This window comes from Synchiropus splendidus, chromosome 17 (genome assembly GCF_027744825.2).
Source record: "Synchiropus splendidus isolate RoL2022-P1 chromosome 17, RoL_Sspl_1.0, whole genome shotgun sequence".
Taxonomy (NCBI): domain Eukaryota; kingdom Metazoa; phylum Chordata; class Actinopteri; order Syngnathiformes; family Callionymidae; genus Synchiropus; species Synchiropus splendidus.
In genome coordinates this window covers 20,684,883-20,709,041 of record NC_071350.1, presented here as the reverse complement: position 1 = coordinate 20,709,041, position 24,159 = coordinate 20,684,883, and the positions used below count along the sequence as shown (strand labels likewise).

Here is a 24,159-nt window from a genome sequence, read left to right as displayed (position 1 = left end):
CACACCATTATTGCACAGGTTTGGAAGAAACCCATTCAGCTGAACAGCTGATTTTGCCGGGTGAGTGGAGCAGTCTGTGCTCGAAAGCGTAACCCCGGCCAATGGAGAAAACGATCGCGAGCAATGAACGTTGACTCCTCTGAGTCCAGCTTGCTTTGTTCTCGCTAGCAACCTGGAGATGACAGATGTGGCACCGGGGCGTGTGTCAGTCTCATCACTGCCTGACCTGCCGTCTTTTGTTTTCTAGTAGAAAAATCACTATCACAATCAAATAGACACGACCTCACTTCGAAGACGCAGTCAGAAGGAAGGAATGTCTGTGATTTGCAACGATAAGTGGGTGTCATGTGCTTAACATCTAGTCGTCATGGTTACAAGAAACAGACCCCTGATGGACAGCGGTGCCTGCAGCTCTGGGCCTGATGTTTCTGGACTCCTGTGATGTCATAGCAGCGCCTGTGTGACTCTTGTCAATAGTTCACTGTGCAGAGGGAGATGCAACAAAGGAGCTGCATGTCTGAATGTATTTCTGCAGCTCTCATCAGGTCGTACCACCGTGATAGGAGAAGTTTTACAATGTTGCATTTCGAGGCTTGAGAGCACCTGCTGGTGGAGTTCCATTTGTTGTATATTTTCAGTACACCTTGCTTGATCAACAGTCGTTCTGGCTCAAACCAAAGATGGATTCACACAAATATAAAATCAAAGGGATCTCATCAAAGTTTGCTTGTGTTCTGTCTCCGCGACCTTTGACATCTACTGGTAGATCCCACCTCCCACGTGGAGTTTTACATCTTCTGGGCTCTTCAATGTTCATCAAAAGCCTCATTCAGGTTGCTGCAGAAACACTCCTGGTAAAGCCAACATCCACTGTCATAACTTCCTTTCACCACCCTGTCATCAGGGCTGCCTGACTCTAATCCTCTTCCCTTGAAGAGTCATGACGGATCACAACACAGCAGTGTTGGGACACGACTCACCGGCAAGTCCAGTCTCATCGTTTCAGGCTTGCTCTCCCACGTTTAGAAGCTGTGAAACAAAGCAAGCGCACTACTGCCGTGCTGTCAGTCATCTGCTATTGCGTAACTGAGGTATTGATGAACTTGAATTGCTATATGTCTTCTATATTGTTGATCTGTATGTGACTGGTTAGCTATGTGCTCCCAGTGCTGAACTGGAGCCGTGTCTCCAAAAATGGAAACAGCAAATGAGTCTGAAGCGGGAGCTCCACTGTCCCTCGCAGACTTGAGGAAGTGCCACCGTTTGTCTGGTCTTCTACTCGCAGCTTGTAAGCAAGTTGTCTTCCACTGGAGGTTCATCAGGCGCGCATTTATCTGGGTGTTTCAAGATTACTGGACACCCAGCAGTTAGATTTCTATTTCATTGTGATTATTGAAAATATATTATTTTTAAGTTAGAAATTTCAAGTCATTTCAATATTTAAAATATGTATTTTTTCCTGTATTGTTCACGTGCATACAAAAAGCACACACTTATATATATATATATGAAACTTCTAATCCTGTAGAAGAGCCTCATGCCAGTGCCTGACCTGTTGGAAGCATTTGAGGAAATACACAGCTAGTCTAACACCACATGCAGAAACTGCCGCTGTGGTGTGCGAGAGTCCAGGGATCCCTCTGTGAAAAGAGGCCAGGTAAAGGGACAAATGAGCGGAAATTGAAAAATCTCACCGAGAAGCTGAAGAAGATTTTGTAAACATGACACTGAGTGACTCTCAAGAACTCCGTCATCGTCTAAATCAAAATTAAATGAGCAACTTGCGCGATTGAAAAAATGTGGCAAGAAAAAAAAGACGGAGCATGAAGTTTTCCTGAAAAGATGATGACTTTTCCTCACCATCGATAATGAGAACATTGTCGTGAAATAAACAAAGCTACTAAACAAGTCGTCAAGTTTCTTTAATCAAAAATGTACAATGAAAATAATAGAACAACACTTTCTGTCGTCTTTTGTTGTCAATGAAATGCATTTACTAGACCAGATATGAGCACCATGGAAACATATTTGCAAGCACGTTGCCTTAAGAGGAAGTTAGTACAGCTGACTTGTTTTGCTCTCCATTTGGAAACAATGGGGAACATGTTGAGTGAATTTCTCCCCGTTGCTCCGCAGTCCTCTAGTTGTCCAGCACTTGACCAGGAGCAGCGGAGAAGGCACCTGGGCTCTGAGGTGTTTACTGGAGCTGCTGCCTGGGCTTGTGGTGACGCCTCACCAAGCGGGCGCGCCTCCTCATGCCAGCTGGAGGAGGAAAGCAACATCAGGTGTCACGTGCCTGTCACTGTCTAGCCCTATGGAAACACATGTTTGTACCTGGAGCCTTTCTGGCAGCAGCAGATTTACCTCCCTCTGTGGAGTAAACACAACCGTGTCAGAAAGGCAGGTGTTTTGGCAGCTCTCAGCACTTGTGTAACTGAGACGGATCACCTTTAATGATTCTGGTAATCCGTTCTGACTCCTCATCAATCAGACTGGGGTTTCCATGGATGGTGGTGATTTTGGAGAAGTCGGGGACTGCACATGAATGAAAGCACAGTTGAGACACAGACAAGCCAATTCATCCCATCATGGCATCAAATGTCACCATTGATGTTTGATCGAGGTAAGTCAGCAGGACCATACCCTCAATGATATGAGGCTCGTTCACCGTGCTGTCTCTGGTTCCATCTTCAGACCGGCAGCGGAGAGGAGTGTTGAAAGTCATTTAACGACTTAGCAACTGTACTGACTGAAATAGACAGGTACATATGCCTCCTCCGCCACCGCCAATGAAGCGCACATGGGCAGCATTGAGGAGCACACGCATATGCAGGTGTGATGTGAGGATTAGAAGCTCAGGAGAAGAAAGCCATCATGTTTTCTGAGGCCACAGCCTGTCATGAAGGCAGAATCTGTGGCTGAAAACAGGCGGCAGCTCACCTGCCCCGGCGCCGATCATTGGCCAGCAGACTACAATAGCGCAGAGCGGACACATAAAGATTGCAGAGGAGAATGTTGTTCTTCATGAAGCAGATTAAAATGGATGGAAAGAATCAGAATTGGACAGAGGCTCAGACAACTCAGTCATGGTGTTTCTCTTGTGCAGTCATGAGAGACAAAGCCCAAGTGAAAGGCTCAGTGTTACAGGTACCCAGTTTGCACGAACAGCACAGCGGGATGACCCGCGGACGTTTCAAATGGAAGTCATCCAAAATAGACAGTGAAATCAACTGCGGACTGCTGAAGAAGAATTGTACTTTTGCTCTGCCGAGTGAAGAAAACTGAACATCCTTTTTTTCAGAATAATTCAGAAGGACAAATTAAGGACGAATCAGGCTGCGTCCCACTCCTCCCCCTGACACTAACACTTGGTTGTGAGCACCCTCCACTGTGAAGCTCCCTCCACTGTGAAGCTCCCTCCACTGTGAAGCTCTCTCCACTGTGAAGCTCCCTCCACTGTGAAGCTCCCTCTACTGTGAAGCTCTCTCCACTATGAAGCTCCCTCCACTGTGAAGCTCCCTCCACTGTGAAGCTCCCTCCACTGTGAAGCTCCCTCCACTGTGAAGCTCTCTCCACTGTGAAGCTCTCTCCACTATGAAGCTCCCTCCACTGTGAAGCTCTCTCCACTGTGAAGCTCCCTCCACTGTGAAGCTCCCTCCACTGTGAAGCTCCCTCCACTATGAAGCTCCCTCCACTGTGAAGCTCCCTCCACTGTGAAGCTCTCTCCACTGTGAAGCTCTCTCCACTATGAAGCTCCCTCCACTGTGAAGCTCTCTCCACTGTGAAGCTCCCTCCACTGTGAAGCTCCCTCCACTGTGAAGCTCCCTCCACTGTGAAGCTCTCTCCACTGTGAAGCTCTCTCCACTATGAAGCTCCCTCCACTGTGAAGCTCTCTCCACTGTGAAGCTCCCTCCACTGTGAAGCTCTCTCCACTGTGAAGCTCCCTCCACTGTGAAGCTCCCTCCACTGTGAAGCTCTCTCCACTATGAAGCTCCCTCCACTGTGAAGCTCCCTCCACTATGAAGCACCCTCCACTGTGAAGCTCTCTCCACTGTGAAGCTCCCTCCACTATGAAGCTCCCTCCACTGTGAAGCTCTCTCCACTGTGAAGCTCCCTCCACTATGAAGCTCCACTGTGAAGCTCCCCAGACGACCAAGTGAAGTGACTGACGTCCCTCAGAAGTGGGACAACACTTGATGAGGTCACACGTAAAGACGGCGTGTCATTGGCTGCCGTGCTGTGTCATGTTTCCTGCATATCCAGTGTTGGAGACAATGTTTTGGAAATGCCAGCTCCAGTGTTTCTGCAACCTCTTGCATCGGCGCTGATCATCTCACTTGGTTTGGTGAACCAGCGGAGGAGAAATGGGCGGAGCCTATGTTGCGGTGACAGATGTGTCAGAGGTGTGAGGGTGCTAACGTTAGCCTGGATGCTAGCCCACTGTTGTTTGTTCAGCAGAAATCCAAACCTACTGTGGAACATCCCTGTTGTATTGTTCATGTTGTGGGACACGGTGGAGCATTTGGCTGGCTGACGTGTGACACCAGAGAGAGTCAACAGAGGGAAGAGTGGTCCTGGCTACTAACACGTCCCTGTTGTCCTGTCCAACACTGTTGTGAAATCAAGTCCTGTGCTCTCCTGGACATCTCTCCACACTTCATCTTTCCACTGGGTTTCAAGTCAGCTCCGGAGCTCCCTGGGTTTGAAGGGGTCATGTGATCAAGTGGTGAACGGCCAGTGAGGAGGAGTGGGACGCGTCACACTGAGCCCAGGGTACGGGGGAGAGATGGGACACAGCCTGGTTCCAATGGTCTTCCAGTTAAAAACCTGCTCACTATGGCATTTTCTTTTGAAGTTGTGTTTGTTTTGCGCAAGTTTAGAACGTAATAACATAATTCAAGGGTCTGAAAGAATATTTGCTGAACAGTCCATGACTGGCAATGTTTGCATTCGTTCAGCGTGCTAATCTCTGGTGTAAAAATGCAAATTCATTGCATTTTCTCTATCTATAATACAAAATGTGTATTTGTTTTTCTCCCTGAAAACCAAAAAAACCTCCTGCTGACTTCTTCTGCATCATTTTTTCTGTCCTTGCAGAATTGTTTGAGCTCATAAAATGGCGTGGCGAGCCAAACTTTTGGACTCCTGGGCTCTGACACTTTGACACTTGCGTTTTACAACCCAAAAGTTTTTTGCTCTTCAATTGCTATGCTTTGGATGCTTTCGTCAGACAAAACACTGACATTAATGTTAAGTAAGTGGGGTGAAGTAAAACTAAAACGGAGCACGAATGAATTAGTGAGAGGGTGAGTCAGAATTTCTGCACACTAACATGCCTGTGAGAGGGAAAGAACCAGCAGAACACTGACCTGTGATCCACTTTCCATCTGCACCAATCTTTTTTCCTGAATTTGACAAAGCATCAAGTAAGCTCAGTTCATACTCGCGTTTCCGATAATAATAAATGAAGGAAAGGTCTTACCCTCAATAACTCTTGTCACCTTCGCGATAGTGGGTTCTCCTGAGATGACACGAGTCACCTTGGTAATTGTGGGCTCACCTTCCACCACCACCTTTGTGACCGAGGGCTCTGTCTCGATGACTCGGGTCACTTTGGAGTAAGTCGGGTCCCCTTCAACGACCTGGGTTAACTTGGTTAGCGATGGTTCGCCCTCGATAACTCTGGTTACTTTGGTGATGGACGGTTCTCCTTCGATAACTCTGACCACCTTTGTCAGGCTGGGGCCTGCAGACAGAGAGGAAATGTTGGCGTTCAAGCAAGCGGTGGGATTTCCCGCGGGTGTGATGGAGAATGTGAGTTCCACAAGCCAGAGAGCGATTCAGAACGAAAACCTTCATAACATTTCGTGTGCTAAGTGTGTAAGAGAAGAGCAAACCTACTGACATCATCCACCAGAAGATATTGAGATGTGATTTTGGTCTGGCAGTCTAGTAACCGAAACAAATATGTTGTGCATGTGCTGGCTATGGATCGTGTGAGCTAACCAGGCCTTCCCCAGGTTAGTTCTGTCTTGCATGGAGGCATGTCGAGATAGAGAGCAGGGAGCCAGCTTTCCTGTGCAATACTCACCCTGTATTCTTCATTTAATGATGAGGGCGAGAGACAGTTGTGCTCCAAATCCCAGCACAATCGTGCGTGTCAGAAGAAGTGTATATTCCAGCAACGTTTTATGACCATGTGTCAATGATTTTACTCTCTGGTTGACAGCGTTTCTTCCTTTGTAGGGGTGAGATTTATTAGAAGAGAATTCCATCAACCTAAAGTTGTTCTTTTTTTGCTTGCCAAGATGAGACACATGCCTGAAGTCATCACGAAACCATGATCAGCCATGATGGTATGTTTTGATATCGCCAAGGTTGCGAGTTAATAAACAGACTCCTTCAACCTTGAAGGACGTTGGACAGAAATGTTTCTTCATGCGAGACGAGCCATTGGGTTACTGCCTAGATCGACATAAATCAGTCTGGGTTCCGCGATTTGAATATGAGCCTTGCTTCTTCTTGAGTCTGGGTTCATCTTGTTTGACTCTAAAGCAGCCGCCGTTGACTTCTCTGAGATCGCATCTGCGTGTGGCGTCAGATGACACACAGGACTTGTAGGGAGATTCTCGTCACACCTGATTTGAATCATGGCGACACATGTTCCCAATTTACCTCATCAAGCGAATCAGAAGAGACTCCAGAGAAACGAGAGCTTAAGTGTGTCCTTTGGCCCTACAATCATCATGATCCTCGTGAGAATCTGTTTGGTCTGTAGTCCCTTCTGTTGGCGCTCGCTTCCTGTACGTACAGTGACACGGATTCAGGAGCGTGGTTGGATTCAGTCATATTTTCCTGTGTTGAACAGGGTTTTTCATCTACCATCATTTCCGGACTATAGAGCGCTATAGAGCTATAGAGCGGAACATTAGCCACACCCACTAAGTTGAAGAAGGAAAAGAGATCTTGTTCATACATAAGCCTCACAGGTCTATTAGCCGCAGGTGCAGTGGTGCCGTCTGTGCCATAGAAAATGCTTTTCAAAACTAGTTTTGGAAATGGGGTCCAGCATCGAGACTGACACACGAAACAAACTTTGCAATGTTCTGAACCTGAATCATGAACTCCTCATTTGATTCACATTAGAGCCCTCAAAATGTGCTGTTGTTCAGACACCACTGTTTGTCGCAGCGGCTGCTTCCAGACGTCCAGGAAATCGACTCTGTCCATTTATCAGCTCCGCTGTTGTAGGGCTCAGACTGCCAGAAATACAATTGTGGAAATTACGGTAATGAAAGTCTATGTCTTAGCTACAATGAATTCTAAATCAATCCCAAATGATTGAGCACATTTTGTAGTCCACCGTGGATCTTTATGACAACAGACCACATGGGGCCTGACTGTGGTCAAGGCGTACGTTGCTCCGACCAACACAATCTCATGGAGTGTAATTGATTTTGGACTTCTCTTTGGGACGCAACTCTTCTTCTTGGTCTGTACAACACACTTCAGTCGGATCTTTTCTTTGTTATCCGATACATCCAGAGCACTGGCCTGTGCCCAGCTGGAAGAACCAGATCCGAGGGTCCCCACTGCTTCTGCTTTGACAGTGTAATTACCTCATCTCCCGTGGGACCTCATTAAGTCTCAGTGTGGGCTCATGGAGAGGGGGAAATTTTTTCTGGAGGTGGCAGAGGTCTTACCAGTTTCAGTGTACTCTGTTGTGGTGACCGTCCGTCCTGCAAGCACAGCAAGTTGCTGGTAAAGAAACTGGATTTTCGTCATAAGCCCACGGTTTGAAACTTACGGATGAATGTGAGCGGGATCTCGGTGTAGGTGTATCCAGAAACAAACTGAGGTAAGAGAGCGGCGTGGATATTAATATGAAGGTTTCTTTTTTCGTTTGTCATTGTCACACCATGTGCCATACCTGTATCTGAATGTACCGAATCAATTTCTTGAGCAGCACCAACAGCTCCTGGCGACCCACGGGAAGACCTGGCAGTGATATAGTGTATATATATATATATATATTCCTGGCAAGCAAAACTCGCACTCACCAGCAGGATAGAGAACATTCTTCACCACATGGATGACACCATTTGTGGCCATCAGGTCGCTCTTTGGTACATCCACGTTGTTGACATGAATGGAATTGTTAACCTGCAGTCCAGCAAATGAATTCATTTCATTTTCCGAGCTTCAAACTTTGAACAATTTGTTGGAGAAGCTGGTGGTTCTGCTGAAATCCTCCTTTCCTTCCCCACAACAACGTCTCACTGAAGGTGACTCACAGTGGGTAAGTAGAGGAGACACTTTCCCCTCACTTCCCGTATGCCCTTTATACTGCGCATCTGAATGATCTATCTGAGCATCTGATCCTCCTGTGCAGTTGTTGCAGTAAAATGTACTGATGAATAATGACAATCTCATTTAATTTTGATCGCAAAAAGCACCAGGAAGAAATCAGTCCTTGCTCAACAACTTCTTCCGAGGACGGTTGTCATGCTAATTCCATTCCGAACATGCGCCACTCCTGATCTTATCTCGTCCCTCTGCTGCCCAATGAAAGAGTTCATTGTTGTGATACGACAAGACCTGGAATGAGAATCTACTGGCAGAGCGGCATTGACCTCAGATGGGATGGAATCCAGGCATGTGAAGGAGTCCTCAGGGTCTTTTGTACATTGTTTTAACGCTGTAGTGAATAAAGAAAAAGGAAATTGCGTTCCTTAAAAGTGGAATCACATATGTAACTAAGTAACATCTGGCTCATTTGTCGCTCCTAACTCTTTGAATGGTGTCCTTTTTTTTTTTTTCCTTTTTTGTCTTTGTCCTCTTTCTGCTCTCTAAGTTAGTTCGAAAGACACTTGCACTGATTCCTGAGAGCATAAGCCAGTCCCACCCTGAGCTGTGAAGGCAGTACTCCTCTCTGACTGAGATCACCTCAGATCAACCCCACTGACTAAACAGCAGAACCATCACATTCCCTCTCTGCCAACGTCTGCACAAGGCAAAACACTATTTTGTGATTAGAATTCTTCAGGCAAATGAATTTTCAGTTGCGTCTCTCTCAAGGAGTAGAGCATGAGCACAGCAGGCTTGTACGCACAGATATAACTTGCAGGTTGCTGCCCTGAAGCGTCTTCAGCAAATTGGTGACTCCTCCCTCCAGTCCTCCGTTGATAAAGACGCCATTGCTCAAGTGATACAGCAGGATGGTCCTCAAAGCGTTCGCATCACCTGTTGATTTTTGAAGAAATGAAATGGTTTCATGGGAGCATGGAGACACGATGAAAGGCAGCACTGACTCTTGAGCACAGAAAGCTCCTCCTTGCTGACTCCACTGAAGGCGTCGTCTGTAGGTGCAAAGACGGTGTAGGAGCCCTCCTGCCTCAGCACGTCAGTGAGCCCGGCGGTCTCCATGAGAGACAGGAAAATCCTGCACAAACAAGACTTCAAATCTTCAACAACTGCATTTATTTGTTGCACAGTAGAAGAGTCCACTGTTGTGTGTGAGCCTCAGTCTCAGATATGGTGTTGGGTTAGGGTTAGGGTTATTCATCCACCGCCTCCCAGCGGCCAGGCCAAACTCATGAAGCCAGGCAACTGTAAAAAAACACTGGCTGAAGAAATTCAACATTTCGACATTTGTACTCTGGCTTCCGTTTTTTCCTCAGACTGACAGTTGCTCAGCTACATTTTGGCTGAACAACCTGCTGTAGATGCATGAGTGAAGCCAACAATCATCTCCTGAAAACGTATGATGTTAAGCATTTGCCTCATGATCATTGCTTACTTGAAGCGTCCATCAGTGAGAAGAATCTCATAAATGGTTTTGTCAGCGGGGCTGATGAGTGACCTCATGAGATGAAGAGCGCCGTTGCGTCCCTCTTTACTGCCTCGTACCATGCATGAATTCTCAATGCAAACAGCCTGCACACGGGACGAGCAAAGCAGCCGAAAAATAAACAATACAAATTATGATTCATTCATAATAAAAAAAAAAAAAGAAAAGTCAGTCAAGTGGACTGAAACTAAATGTCATGGAGACGCTTATGTCAGCCACTTTGGATGTTCCTGGTCCAACACTCACGGTGCGGTAGATGAAGACGCGCAGCAGCTTGCCAGCCAGCGTCTCCAGCAGCTGTCCATTGTACAGTTCACTCAGCGTGACTTTCAGTTTCACAATGTGGTTTTCCAGAATGGATCTCAGCAGACTCTGCTCTGTTGACAGGACCTCAGCTGGCAAACACAAAGCAAATGATCTCACTTCTTCTTCCCTTTGCCATGAAGAAGTTTGAGGACACTCTGTTAAAAACGAACTCACTGGTGAAGGCAGAGTTGATCGGAGCTAGGAGAGTGTATTGGGTTTTCGGGCCCAGAGCAGACGCCAGACCCAGTTCCGACACCATGTCGCTGAATCTGCTCTGGGTCTCACTCATCAGTTCCATCACTTCCTTAGCTGTGAAGAATGATTTGTTTCATAATCGCATAAAGTGATCAGACGCGGGATAAAAGAAAAACAGCCATCACCAAAAATAAAAACAGGAATATATATTCTGCTTTCATATAAAGCATACGCTTTTACTTAATATTCAATGGACACAGTTGCATGTGGTATAGAACAGTACAGTTTGTCCACAGATAGACCGTACTGTACATGTCAAAGAGACGAGGTGCACAACTGCGTCATTCTGCATCAGCTCTTTAGTAATGTATGTATTTTTATAAGAAATATTGAAAAAATCTTCATGAAATTATTCATCCCAGACAAATTTCCTGCATGATCACTGGAGACATGGTTAAGCACAAATAAGATATAAGACAAGGTTCAAAATGGCAGATATACAGAAAGTAAATGACGGTGTTGGGATGTGCTGAGGACTAATCTATTTAATGAATCAACTCCATTGAAAAATACTGAAGATTTCGTGACAGAGGACTTTGATGGCGCAACTGCTCGCTCATAGAATCTACACGTGAAATTGAAATCAGAACAGTACAGCAAGTCATGGCTCATTACAAATACAACACAAGACGGCAGAAAGAAATGACGAAAATGGTCTTAATGTAAAATGAAACAAATATCATGAGTAACTGAGTTGACAAAGGTGTTTCAATAAGAAAGCACCATCACCTCCCACTGCTCCAGAGATTCATGATGGAAGAAACACTTATTAATATGCTTCTTCGTGAGGATGACGACAGATCAGCATGTTATTGATGTACTGTAGTGAAGACATCCATTAGAGGAGCTGGAACGGGAGTGTGGCATTAGAGCTGAAATGCAGAAGGAAACGTTACCTGAATTTGGAATGAGCACTTGGTCGATGAGGTGGATAACTCCATTGGTGGCGACAATGTCTTTCTTCAGCACCATTTTGATGCCGTTGACTGTCAGACTGTCGCCGTCGCAGCCAATCTCGATGGTGCTGCCCTCAACCGTCTCGTAGACCACTCCGGCCATGATGGCCTCGGAACACTGGGTGCTGCTCAGCAGGTGGTAGTTGACCAACGCTGCAGTGGAAACACACATCGGCAGCTGTTCTCAAGAGCTATAACTCCCTCATCTCAAATCCATCCGGCTTTCAACTCTTGAATTGTTATTGTTGTAATTGAATGATAATTCAATTCGATGATCATTATGGAACACCTGAAGGTTTGGAAATAATTGAAGAGAATCATGCAGAGTGATGTCCAATGAGACTGTGGAATCAGTCCACCGCTCCTGGGTCAGGCAAATACCTGAAATGACGGCTTTGTCGTTCATGATGCCTCTCAGGTATCCCGGCTCAAGTTTGTCAAAAGCTGCGTTTGTGGGCGCGAAGAGAGTGAAGTGGCCCGGCTGGTCAAGTCTGCCCATCGAGGCCGAGGCCTCCACGGCAGCCTGCACACGACAGAGGGACACACAATAGCCTCATTGATACCTGAGTTTCTGGGGCCTTTCCTGCTGCCGTCTTCAGACTGGGACCCGATCAAGAATGACTTACGCATCAGTGCAACTCAACAGCGTGTCCACAAAAATCGATACATCTTCTTTGAACTTCATCCACTTCATCCATCACAGTACCTTCAATTAAAGAGGCTTTGGTTCGACCGACCTTGAAAGAGGACAACTCCTTGTTTGTATCCAGCATGTTTCTGATGGTGCTCCCCACCGCGCTGATGACCCGATCGATCACATGCACCACGCCGTTGGTGGCTACCTGGTTGCCATGGATGATCCTGGCGCAGTTCACCGTCACAACCTTCACGAGACAACACACTTTGTATGAACTTGAGAGGTATTTTTTTCATTTTCATCTCAGAGAACCCGACCCCATTAGAATAATGGTTGATGAAGAGGCCCAGCTCGTTGAACATGGACTTGACCGACAAGCCGTCCTTCAAGTCTTTGGTCAGAAGGCGTTGGGAGACCATGTGAAAGTGGAGAGAGTTGTACAGCTCAACGTTGACGTTGCTGGTGAGAGCAGAACGGACGCTCTGAAAGAGAACATCGAAATAAAAACCTTTTATTTGCATGAGTATTCGTTTGAAACGCTGCTGCTCACAGGGGAGAGTTGGTCCCAAGCGTCGTTGCTGGGAGCAAACATGGTGAATGATCCCCGGCCTTGGATCTCCTCCCTCAGGTTTGAGACATCTGAGTACTGCTGCGTTGTCGTTGCCTTGACCTGTCCCAGGGTGCCATAGACGTGGTCGATGGGAGCGACTGAGGAAGACACGGTCAATTAATGTCAGCATTTTCAGCATATGCCTGGTGGAGAGGAACACCGACCTGCAGGGCAACCTTTCATGCCATCCAGCTTCATATAGCCTGGACAGCACTCGTACAAAATCTCACTGCCAAAAATGGAGATGCGTGTCAATGCAAAAATAATGAACTGAATTGCTTCCATCTCTCCATGAATGATAACCGTACTCCCCTTCCATCTGCACCAATGTACAAGGTCCTGTAAAAAGTGATTTGTGACTAAATGAAGGAGTCAACTCTTTCCTTTAGCAGATACATTTTTCATTCCTGTATAAAAACTAAGATGGACATCACATGTGTCACTTTGTCTGATCATTCAGTGGTGGAGGAGACCAATGGAAGAGAGCAGCATCAGGTCACATGCTTGCCTTACATTTTGGCACCACGATCGAGCTTGAAGACAAGCCTCGCCAGCTGGACGTGCCTGACTCCCTCTGCAGGTGGATGACAGACTTCCTGACCAGCCGGAGTCAGGTGTGCGGCTGTGGACGACTGCCTCCGACACTCGGATCCTCAACATCGGGTCTCCTCAGGGCTGTGTTCTCTCTCCATGGCTCTTCTCCCTCTACACCAGCTGCTGCACCTCCAGTCCGTGAAGCTGATCAAGTTTGCGGATGACACCACGATCATCGGCTTACAGGAGGGAGGTGGAGCGGCTGGTGTCCTGGTGCAGCCACAACAACCTGGCCGCCCAGAAGACAGTGGAGAGTCACAGTTTCTCTGTCCCCTCTCATGTTGGCCCATTCCCATTGTGGACTCCTTCTGCTTCCTAGGAACCACCATCACTGAGGAGCAACCATCCGGTCCCTCATCAGGAAGGCCCAGCAGAGAATGTTCTTCCTGAGGCAGCTGCCGACGAAGTTGCTGGTGGAGTTCTACACGGCCATCATCCAGTCCATCCTCACCTCCTCTATCACTGTCTGGTACAACAGCGCCCCCTCCAGGGACAAGTGCAGACTGCAGCGCATCGTACGTTCTGCTGAGAAGGCGATGGGTTGCAGCCTGCCACCTCTTCAGGACCTGTATGTGTCCAGGACCCAGAGACGTGCAGGTGGGATCAGAGCCGACCCTTCTCACCCTGGACATGGACTGTTTGTTCCTCTTCCGTCTGGCTGGAGAACCTCTCGTCACAGGAACAGCTTCTTCCCCTCGGCTGTCAGACTATTGAATTTGTGATCAGCCTTTGTTGTTTGTGGGTTATTTATTTATGAGTTACTTCTATTATGTTATTTTATTTGGGATTTATGTGGGATCCTCACTGACCAAGGAAATAAAGCTGATTCTGAATGATAGTAAATTGGCACTGAGAGAGATGAACGTGAATTTCCAACTGAGAGCAGTGGCGATATACGATAGTGATCTCACGCACAGGCCATTTATAGCCATCCATTTGAAGGCGCATCGGCATGATGTGTCAGCGGCAGGAGCCGAGATGGCGAGAGCGCCACCGCCATCACTGTGCCATTATATTGACCGTCCACAGCAGAATCCGACTGGGGAAAGGTATCGCCACCTCTCACGCAGTCTGCATCAGAGCGTTCAAACCCACACACTCCTTTCGAGCGACTCAGTTCATAATCCAGTGCACTGCACTAAGGAACAGCTCGGTGTCACTGCCAGTATGTCGCCATCACCTCGGCTACTGAGTTCATGTACGTTGCCAGTTGTTAATTTATTGCTGCAAACTTGTCAAGGACAAGTCAGACTCAGGAACAGTTTCTATCCCAGAGTCATCTGTGCTGACTGAAGCTGAGCTGAACATCCATTTGTTTCTGCCTCAGAACTGGAGCAGTGAAGATCTGCCACAATTGGTTGAAGGATCAACGTATAGCTGAGTATGGGTGTGTACAAGGATGCACGTCTGTATGAATGTAGGAATTATGTATGTCGCGATGTGTGCATGAGCAGGTGTCCACATGCGTGTCTATATGTCACCTATCTACGTATGAATATTGCTCTTTTTTTGCCGTTTGGTGGATTGCTGCTCCAATTTCACTGTCGTAGTTACAACAACAATGAGGGTCTAAGACAAATCTAACCCTGTCGTCTTCCTCCTGCTCACTCCTCGGGACCAGTCTGAGTCATCCAAGAACAAACAATTGCACTGATAGAAGGGGATCTTTCCAGATTGTCCTAGTCTCAGCTTTTTGTGCCCAACGGGACACGAAAGGATCCAGTCGATATTTTATCACGAGGTTCATTTGAATTGACATTTAGATGACAGGTTTCAAATTAACACAAGGGGAAGAAACACTTGCAATGGTTGCTTGATGTGAGGGGAAAAAAAACTGCGGTCACGACTTGGACAAGACAGAGGGGCCTTTCACTCAACAACCAGCATTCCACCTGGCGCTTTATTGTATCTGTCAGAGGCGGGGACTCCATCTCTTGAGGGTCTCTTTTGTGTTTTGTGACTTCTGCTCTTGCTCAACAGTCCTGCGCAGCTGTTTGTTTTTCTCTTAAAAAGGGATGTACTGATGTAAGAAACGCGTAAAGAAATATGGCTCCTGTCTCCCAACAACTCCCTAAAATGACTCACATGCTGTGGCGCCTGTCCATTTGAATCAACATTTGTTATCTTCAATGAGAAATTTCTCTGCATGCGGCCTGTAGAGCATGTTGGACAGAGGAAGCAAGTCATGTAAAAAATATGAATATCTGTAGCCAGCTGTTATGATGTCATGGTTCCCTGGCGGCTCGCTGACAGGGTAATGGGTCCTGAGACAGATCTAGTCATGGCACCGAGCGTCAGCCTCTGGCAGCGCCACTGTGCTGTGCGTCTCCCTCGTGCGCCGACTGGGGAATACACACGCAGCGGCAAGGTGTGGGTCACTTCTGCAGCATGACAATAAAGTAGATCTTCTATACACACTTCTACCAGCTCTGTGGTCAATACAGACTTAGATAGATATTGGTACTACTTCTTCTTGACTTCTACACTCCCGAAGTCCTGGGTTCGTGCCACTATCATTCACCCTAAGGAGAAAAGCTTAGGTCCACCTGACCACTGCAACACTTTCCTTGGAACACTGCACTCACCGCTGAGCAAGACAAGCTGCAGTGAGTAGCTCTTGCTTATTTGGTTGTTGTTTGTTTGTTTTTCTAAACCCTTAAACCGGCTCTATCTGCTGCACTCGGTGTATGTTCCAAACCCCCAATATCCAGTGCTCCAGCTCTATTGTGAGATGTCGTGGAGCAGCTTCACTAGATTGAGTTTGCACAACAAACGTTGCAGTAAAATGACAGCTTTTTGGCTTGAAGGACGGTGTGGAGGTTTTACCATCAAGAGGCGTGTGGGATGGTGTTTTTCATGTAAACGCAGGACTTGCTTCCAGTGGGGAATGCAACTAAAACCCCCCCAAGTGCCCCTCTTGGATTTAGACTCCTGGTCTACCTGACCTTCACCTGCTGAGTCGCTTGCATCACAACACGGTGACGTGTTTTCAACCTTCCAGCACTGTTGACCCCAACATTTTTATTGTTTATTTGGAAGTTGTGAGTGATGAAAGAACTGGCGGCAGCAGCTATTGTATATCCAGTGAGGTCACTTCTTTACCCTGCGTTTGGCTCCACAGCTCGGTGTTGGATCTAGGCATGTGTCCCCTCCTGCGCCTGTGATTCATCCAGCGAGTTGGAGAAAATTACAACCATCTGAATGTTCAAAGCAGGATTTACACAAGACTCCGGCATAAACAACCAGCTGGGGGTTGACATGGAAATCTTTTTTCATTAGATCTGATCCGACCATCCCATAAGCACCCAGCACTGCAGCGTAACAGGTTGAAGTACAGCTGTTTTTTCCACAGTAGCAGCTCAGTAAATTCAGGAAATTCAACTCAAAGGAGCAGAATCACACTCTGGAAATCATTTCACCTCAGCCTTGGCTTTCTTTTAAATGTGCTAACCCTGCTTCCACACCTTTAGGTTAACACTGGTACCTGCTTTCTGGAGACCATTGATGTGATCCAGACAAAGGAGCTGGTCAAAGAAGTTGTTTGGTGCATCAAGGTTGTAGGTACACAATTAGTTTTCCCCCTTAGAAATTCATAAATGAAACCAAAACAAATCTAAACATGGTTTGAAACACAACAATTGACAGTTAGACCAATCTCCTTCAGTATTTGACATTATGGTGAATTGTCCATTATTAAACAAGCTTCACTCGACTGCTCCTGGAGCCAAACTATGATGGTCTGGACACTGGTTAGTACGTTTTCTACGAATTCTACCTCATGGTTGAGCTCATTTTTATCTCGTCCAAATACACCAAATGACAGATGGTGTCTATGATCCCGGTGGTTTTCCCCTCACAACTGCTCCAGTTGATCCTTTCACTCCTGATTCATGACAAACACCTCGTGGATGTGACCTGATCCTTGACTTGACATCCACAGAAGTGCAACAGCAAGTCTCCCTGCGGGCTGCAGCAGCTGTTCACATTCTCTCAACCGCCCCTAGCTATTGTTTTGTGTCTCCTCTGTCACATCCTCTCCGGGGTTTACAGCCTAGAAACATCACTGGAGGATAGAATACGCACCTCCAGGCTTGGTTACCAGGCCAAACTCATTTGGTGGAGTGGGCAAGTAAGAAAGTGCTCTGGTCTGTCTGGTCCATTTGTGAATCCAGGTGCAGTGAGCACATAGATTGAAATCCACATTTTTGTGGCTGTAAAACCATCAGGAGGTCAGGTCCGGGTCGAAGGACAGATGCAACTGGAAGGTTAAGGCTAGTGTGGACATGCGTGGTCCATGCACTTGGATGGTTACTGGAGGTCATCCAGGAGACGGAGTCAAAGGTCAAGTATGCACTCTAAATGACCCGTTGTTGTGAATGAATGACGTTATTCAATCATGTATTCATAAATATGAATATTTACTTTGACATCTATCACCACATACAGTATCTTCTGAGTGTACTTATAGATTATTTTTGTTTTGACAATACTTTTATTATTTAATACCATCATTTCAACAACAATACTACTACTAATAATAATAATAATAATAATAAATAGGCTGATATATATCATCAACAGCACCTATGAAATATTCCACCAATGAAATATAACGATGTTGTTTGAGTCCATTCTTCATGTTCAATGGTGGTTTCAATGACAGCATTAGGATTTGGATGAATGATGGATGAGCATGAATTGGCAAGAAGAAAACTAAAGGTGGGTGTAGTCTCGAGCCGTTCAGTCGTTACCTACTGTGCAAACGTCCAAGCCAAAGCTCTTGGCAGGTTTTCCAAAGCTGTGCAGTAAAGAGTCATGAGCGACCTTCAAAGACTTACGCCTTCTTGCCACAGATGGAGCCTTTGTACCAGTTCCGGCACGTGCTGAAGTACTTCTTCTGAGTCCCGCTCAACCGCTGCACGGCGCACACGTTTGGTCTGGGAGGAGCGGAGCAGAAAGGACGCACACATGAGGCTTCGGAGGTGGATATGTTCATATGCCAAACCATGCCACTGTTGGTTCCCTCTCGCAGTCAAAAGGAAGCCACAATAGTGTATGAAGTCATTCATGAAACTTCAACCATTCAGACAAGTTGCATGACAGTTGCGTGACTGTAGTATTAATGTGCGTTATTGATGCTAAATACAATAAATGTGTGCGTCACAAGCTGTGTCATCTTACCCATGGGTCCGGGCTCGGATACGACTATGAGTCACGATCTTGTCATAAGCAGAGGAGTCCACTTGTCCCATGAAGGCCAGGGCCACCAGCAACAAAGGCACCCATCTGAGCGGCTGCATCCTGCTCACTGATCCGTTTCCTCTCAAGTGAAAATCCACCAGCTCTGACTGCACTTGACTTTTAAACACACCCACACGCGTCTGCAACCCACTACCTTGAAGAAAAAAAAGGCTGAGACACCGGAGACGTGGGAGTGAGAGAACTTTTGTCGCAGCTGGGCTCTCACTCAGAGCCTCTGACTTTACAGCCATGTAGTAGAGATTTGGTTTGAACCACCGTCACATCCCAGGACACCAGCAGCACCCTGCAACTCAGAGACCATCTCCATGCAATAAATACAGCTGTTTTTACAATGGTTGAAAATCTTTTCGTTGATTCACGGGAACACAGATTTGCTCTCTTTATTGGGTAAGTGACGGGACTCAAGCGGAGGTGCCTTCAAGATACCAACACCACCTCAGCTGATTTAAATGACAATAAAAGCTTTCTTCTTGGAGCCGCAGACAGCAGGATGGCAGTTTCTCAGTTGCATCACAAGCAGACCGCGCTGCAGATTTGTTTACTGTGTCTATCACCAAGGGCTCATCTTATCATCTGCCCTCGGGGATTCCTCCCTTCCTCTTCATCCCTGTTACATTTCCTGCGTCGACTCCCTCCGGTGCGACTATGAACCTGGAGCATGGACGACTAGAGCAGTTTTCTGTCTCAGTGGGGGGCACCAGAGTGGCCGCTTTAGTCAAGTAAAAAGAAAACATGATGTAAACAAAACAACTGAATCACAATACACTAATGCAGAATATTGCCACTAAAAAAAATTAAAAAATTTCATTTTGTGTACGCTTTATGGTTTTTACACATAGGAACTTTTTTTAAATACACAACTTTGCTCAATATAGCTGATACGTACTGTGCACAATTTTACCTAATTCTATTTGAGACACTATTAAGTCTTTCAATAGTCGACTTAACGTCGTCTAGTGTTGTTGCCTTTTGGTGATCAGACGGTTAGTCCAGAAAAAAAAGAGAGAGTGAGAGAGATAATAACGAATTACATTGACTTCTTTCATTTCAATCTTTCCATTTTTCTTAGACTTTTGAAGTCTAGTCGAATGTCAATAAAACAGGGCTAACATCCCCATCTAGTTGCCAAACTTAGAATGACATCCATTGACAAAATGACTACAAGTGAAACTGAGAAGAAAATAGTACCATCGCCGCATGTGTGTCATGAAGCGACACTGAATCGCTGGGGTCACTGGTCGCAGCTGGAAGATCTAACGGCTCGCTGCCGTTTCATACAGTCTTTTCATCACAGATGCAGCACGGCGTCATCATCATCGGTCGTCCTTCATCTCTTTCTTCCCAAGCTGGTTGATCTCTCGCTCCACAGAGGAGGAGGATGGAATACGTGACACACAACAGCCAGGGGAGTTGAACAAAAGCGTCACATGCAAGTGGCTGTCAAACATCAGAGACGTTCGAGCCACCCCATCTGTTTCTGGTTCGGGAGGAGATGGAGAATGGAGGGACCTCAGTTTACCCGAGAAAGCCTTTGAATGAGTCTAAAATCCTGCTCCTCCGGTGCACATGGTCAGCTCTGAGGAGAGGCCTCCTCTCATGTGCCCACCGTCATTATCAGGTTCGGCCTGGTCAACACAGCGGTCCAGAGGGTCCACATTACAGGTTAAAAGTCAACCAACTCTGCAAGACCTCAGCTACATCAGCAGAAGAAAATTGGATTTCCATTAGTGGCTGGTGCTTTTTATTCATTCTTTTCACCAATTAAGGCTTGACTTGAAATTGTACATGGGGCAAAAGCATTTCAGCGCAGACGTACAGTGGAGGGTGAGGACAAATGCATTAACTGACAACATCAGTGGAAGGACGTGCCGTCGCACTTTCCTCCTTAGTGACCCTTCAGACTTGGCTCAGCCTGTGTTTTTGAACAAAGATGAGCAACAGTTTCAGCGCTAAAACAGTTTGTGACCTACTACAGCTTCGTCAGCTGTCATGCACCACGAAGCTGAACTCCCACTGCGATGAGTGACTTCACCCTCAACTGTCGCTTGACATCATCAGAGCACAACCCAACAATACTGTTGAAGAGGAAAGCAGATTAGAGTGCTTTTTATTCATACTGAACTCCTAGTACACAATTCATTGAAACTAACATCACATCGAAACACACCCCTTATAAAAAGCAACATTCTCACAATATACCTAAAAGAACATTGAAACCAGTGAATCCAAGCAAAGGTCTAAGAGCTTCTCTCCGAGAATTTAAAGTACTGATGTTTGTGTTCCATCACAATTTTGCATAGAAGAATAAGAATGGACGCCCACTCATGAGCCCAACCCTCACCATCCTGAAGTGACTTGGTCAGCGCAGAATAAGGCAAAGAGATTAGTGTACAACTGAAAACATCTATTGCTCCAGAACAGAGAAGGAAAGAGGTAGCATACCCTTTTTTTATTACATAAACATGGACCATATAAGAAAAACACCAATCAAGCAACAGCCTCTGAAAGTGTCACCGGGAAATACTCGCTTTTCACTTCGTGTATGCTACAGACTTAAACTGAATTGGTTTCCATCTCCTACCATGAAATAGAGTGTGATGGTGATAAGGTTCTCATCAAAGGTCACCGCTCAAACACCGGTGCCGAGGCGGCGGAGGTAGCAGCAACATCAGCCGATGAGGGCTCTGTCCAGGCTTTCTTCAACCATGTCACTGTGGAAGCCACCACTCGGACTATCGGAGGATGAAGTGTTTGAAGGGATCAGCACTGAAGTCTCTTCAGAAGGCTCAGCAGGACCCAACATGTCGTGCGTTCAACAGTGGGACCAACTAGGTCCAGTGTTGACGCCTCCTCACCCACGTTTCTGAGAGCTTCTCTGCTGTTGTGATAGCTGGCTATAACAAAGATGGTCGCCACTCGTCCCTCCTTCTATCAACTGGCTTCACCTGGTTCTGATGAGGCTCTTCATCTGTTGGTGAGAAGAACAGGTTTCCATGTTCACTGGCTCCATCAGAACATCCAGCTGTCATCGCCATTCCTCCTCTGATGCTGACGCTCAAGAGCCTTGTCGAGCTGCATTCTAGCAGCGTCCAGCTCCAGTGACCTCACCAAGGTTTGGTTCCGGTTCGGACTTTGACTCGCTGAGAGCTCGATTACCTTAGACTAGAGTTGATGATCTATCCTTCATGTACGCTTATTCAGTGTTGCTATTCAGCACACGATATCACATCAAACTGCATATGTAAGCATTGATGCAATGACTCTTCAGAGGTTGCATGTCACACGTGCGCTGCCCTCAACCGGCCAGGTTACTGGTTTAGCCACCCAGTTGACAGCAGATGTTGGAATACCTCCAGAGGGCACTCAGGATGTCTCGCTCCCAACCAGGACACAAGTGCCTTGATACGGAGGTGTCACAGAGCTTTGGGAGATCTGTTCAGCCGGACGTCCTCCAAGTTGCCTGGGAGCCCATCAGGAGAAGGGGGTTGAGAATACTGACTTATGACTGGGCTGAGCATCGTCGATAGACTGGATGAAGAGCGGTCATTACCCAGGAATTTGGCTCGACTCAGAAAGGGCGACTGCTCATCTGTCGGACGTTAGCAACTGAACTGACCAGAAAGGTCAAGGACAACTGGAGAGCGAGAGCCAGCGATGCCCTGTCAGTGTTGGGTCTCATGTCGCAGCACAGCCAGTAGAGAAGGTGCGGTCGCTGTACAGGAGAAGAACACCGAGACTGATGTTCAGACAGCTCCCACTGCATGTGCCATGGATTTGTGGAGTCATTGTGATGCTCCGGAGTGGTTGAGGGTTCATTCTACCAGAGCCATTTCCTCCTCACGGTATTGCTCAGGGGCTGTCCAGGCAAGACGCCTGACGTCTTCCGTTACTTTTGCATATCGTACGGCTGCTGGGTGTGGGGGCCACGCCATGCTTAGGAATGCTCCTGCAGCCTCCAGAATGGCATTAAAGTGAGGTTTCTTTTGGTTTTCTTGGTTGCTAGTGGGGCCATGATCGGAGTCAACTCATTCCGAGAGACCTCACCGACGTGAGCGAACCTATAGCGAAGCCCGTAAGATGGCGGAGCATGTGTGACATGTAACTTCAACACTCAGAATTTGGGTGAAACCCTCTGTTTGCCCAGCTGGCCTTTCCTCTGCAACTGAGTTAGAAAAGAGAAAGAGAAGCAGGTGTCAGGGCGAGAATATTGCTTCTGTTCTCAGGCAACAGAGCGGGCCTCCAGGTGGCTAAACGAATAGCGCGTCATCCACATTTTCACCTCCGAGTCTCAGTCTATGGACGAAGCTTGTGACTGAGCTCCCTCGAGAACGACACAGAACTGTACATGTCGACAGCTAATGATAACTGTTCGTCAAACAGCGCAGTGGGATCAGATGGTTTAACTATCAACTATCACAGCACTTTCCCGCAGCTGCGTGCCTTCCAGTATTGGAGCGGAGCTGATCATCCCAAAGGTAGAAAGATGGAAGGAGCTGCAGTCGGGGGCGAGGGTGGGAGGTGGCTGGGGCTGGAGTGAGGCCAACAATCTCCATTTTCTCCCAAATAATATAGCTGCTACACCAAAAAGCTTATGCAACCCAATTCTGAGTTCATGTTTCCAGCGAATATGATTCTGTATAAACTATGAATTGCAACGGAATGAAATTGAAGTTTTGCTGACCGTGCAAATGTTATCGATGTTTGGTGCTCAGCAGTGTAGCGTGTTCTGATCCAGGAGTGAGGCATGTTTACGTGAAATGGAGTGCAACTTGGAGTTTCAGTCCTCACGTGAGCTGCTTTGTCAGTGCAGTATCGCCTCCCTGAGTCTCCACTGTTTAAAACTGCAATGAGATTCACTACAGACCAGAGAACCTGGAAGCAGGTTTGCTTGTTTGCTGATTGTCTCTCGAACCCTGCGGTAAAGTTCATCTAAGGTTCATCTTCCAAAATGCTCCCAGGCTTTTTTGTGGAAGCCACATCCATTGTGTTTTCATTCTCTTCACCTGGTTCTCCAAGTCCTTCCTCCTCCTTCCCCCTCGGCGTCCCCCCCTCACCCGGACCGTCTGAGTCGGATCCCGACGTCTCTCCCGCCTCCTCGCTCAGAGAGTAGATCTCTCTGGAGATCTTGGAGGCGGACTCACACCAATGATGTTTCTGGAGCAAGGCGAAGTCTGTCACATCTTGGGAGAGCCTTCTTCTTTGAATAGACTTTTCAGCAGCACTCTCAATGGACACCAGGGAGAGAAGTCCGTTCGACAGCCCGTTAGCCTCAGGTCGCCGCGGAGAAACTGCGGCGCTGCTCAGTTTCAGGATGGACGCCGCGACCTTAAATCTGTTGAGCTTGCCTTTTGACTGGCTGCCTGAAGTGGAAACCTTCAGTGATGCGCTGGGGTAAGCCAGACATGACTCCACTGAGCTGATGCTGGCCTTCCTCTCACCCTGAAGAGCCGGTCTGCCTGTTTTCATCATGCCCAGTACTTCATAGCGAAAACTGGAGATGTCCTGCTTCAGCTCCTGGGACAGACAGAAATAAACCGTAAGAACACAACACAATGTCACCTTTGCAGCAGTTACAAACATCACTTTGTCTCACTAAACATCATTTATTTATTTATTTGACGAGAAACTATTCCATTTCTCCACATCGATGCATATATTTTTCTCATTTTTGTACCCGACTGAGGACGGC

At 46.9% G+C, this 24,159-nt stretch overlaps 2 protein-coding genes and 1 long non-coding RNA gene across 6 annotated transcripts in view; 1 reads left to right on the top strand and 2 right to left on the bottom strand.

Moving 5' to 3' along the window:
- The first annotated feature begins 706 nt into the window (after positions 1–706).
- On the top strand, positions 707–1,298 carry LOC128748966 (uncharacterized). The gene is made up of 3 exons (XR_008412858.1): positions 707–854; positions 937–1,091; positions 1,168–1,298. It is a non-coding gene; the product is annotated as an uncharacterized LOC128748966 (long non-coding RNA).
- A 618-nt stretch (positions 1,299–1,916) lies between these two features.
- LOC128748310 (periostin-like) lies at positions 1,917–18,535 on the bottom strand. 3 transcript variants are annotated; one of them, XM_053846955.1, is made up of 23 exons: positions 18,390–18,535; positions 18,047–18,145; positions 12,779–12,843; positions 12,555–12,712; positions 12,322–12,486; positions 12,105–12,251; positions 11,749–11,890; positions 11,308–11,520; positions 10,331–10,465; positions 10,097–10,245; positions 9,800–9,936; positions 9,312–9,442; positions 9,113–9,243; positions 8,061–8,163; positions 7,931–7,998; positions 7,808–7,853; positions 7,704–7,739; positions 5,483–5,746; positions 5,370–5,405; positions 2,644–2,688; positions 2,449–2,535; positions 2,335–2,370; positions 1,917–2,262 (listed from the first exon to the last, which is right to left on the bottom strand). In XM_053846955.1, exons 1-23 carry the CDS (start codon positions 18,506–18,508, stop codon positions 2,198–2,200), a joined length of 2,577 nt encoding a protein of 858 aa, XP_053702930.1. In that variant the 5' UTR covers positions 18,509–18,535; the 3' UTR covers positions 1,917–2,197. The 3 variants fall into 3 exon arrangements, with proteins under 3 accessions (XP_053702930.1, XP_053702931.1, XP_053702932.1); XM_053846956.1 differs by lacking the exon at positions 2,644–2,688; XM_053846957.1 differs by lacking the exon at positions 12,779–12,843 and having other exon boundaries at positions 18,390–18,412.
- Positions 18,536–20,561: 2,026 nt separating this feature from the next.
- trpc4a (transient receptor potential cation channel, subfamily C, member 4a) overlaps positions 20,562–24,159 on the bottom strand; it is a 31,207-nt gene continuing 27,609 nt past the window's right edge. For both annotated transcript variants that reach the window (XM_053846952.1, XM_053846953.1), the window contains one exon: positions 20,562–23,984. In XM_053846952.1, coding sequence (XP_053702927.1) covers positions 23,400–23,984 — 585 coding nt within the window. In that variant the 3' untranslated portion in view covers positions 20,562–23,399. The remainder of the gene's footprint in view (positions 23,985–24,159) is intronic.

Bases quoted from the DNA above. Each gene is read 5' to 3' on its own strand.
- LOC128748310 (XM_053846955.1), bottom strand. From the start codon at position 18,508: ATGCAGCCGCTCAGATGGGTGCCTTTGTTGCTGGTGGCCCTGGCCTTC. The intron at 9,443-9,799 runs GTAAGCAATGAT...TTGTTTGTGCAG, and splicing joins CTCACTGATGGACGCTTCAA to GATTTTCCTGTCTCTCATGG. The intron at 2,536-2,643 runs GTATGGTCCTGC...ATTCATGTGCAG, and splicing joins CGAGCCTCATATCATTGAGG to TCCCCGACTTCTCCAAAATC.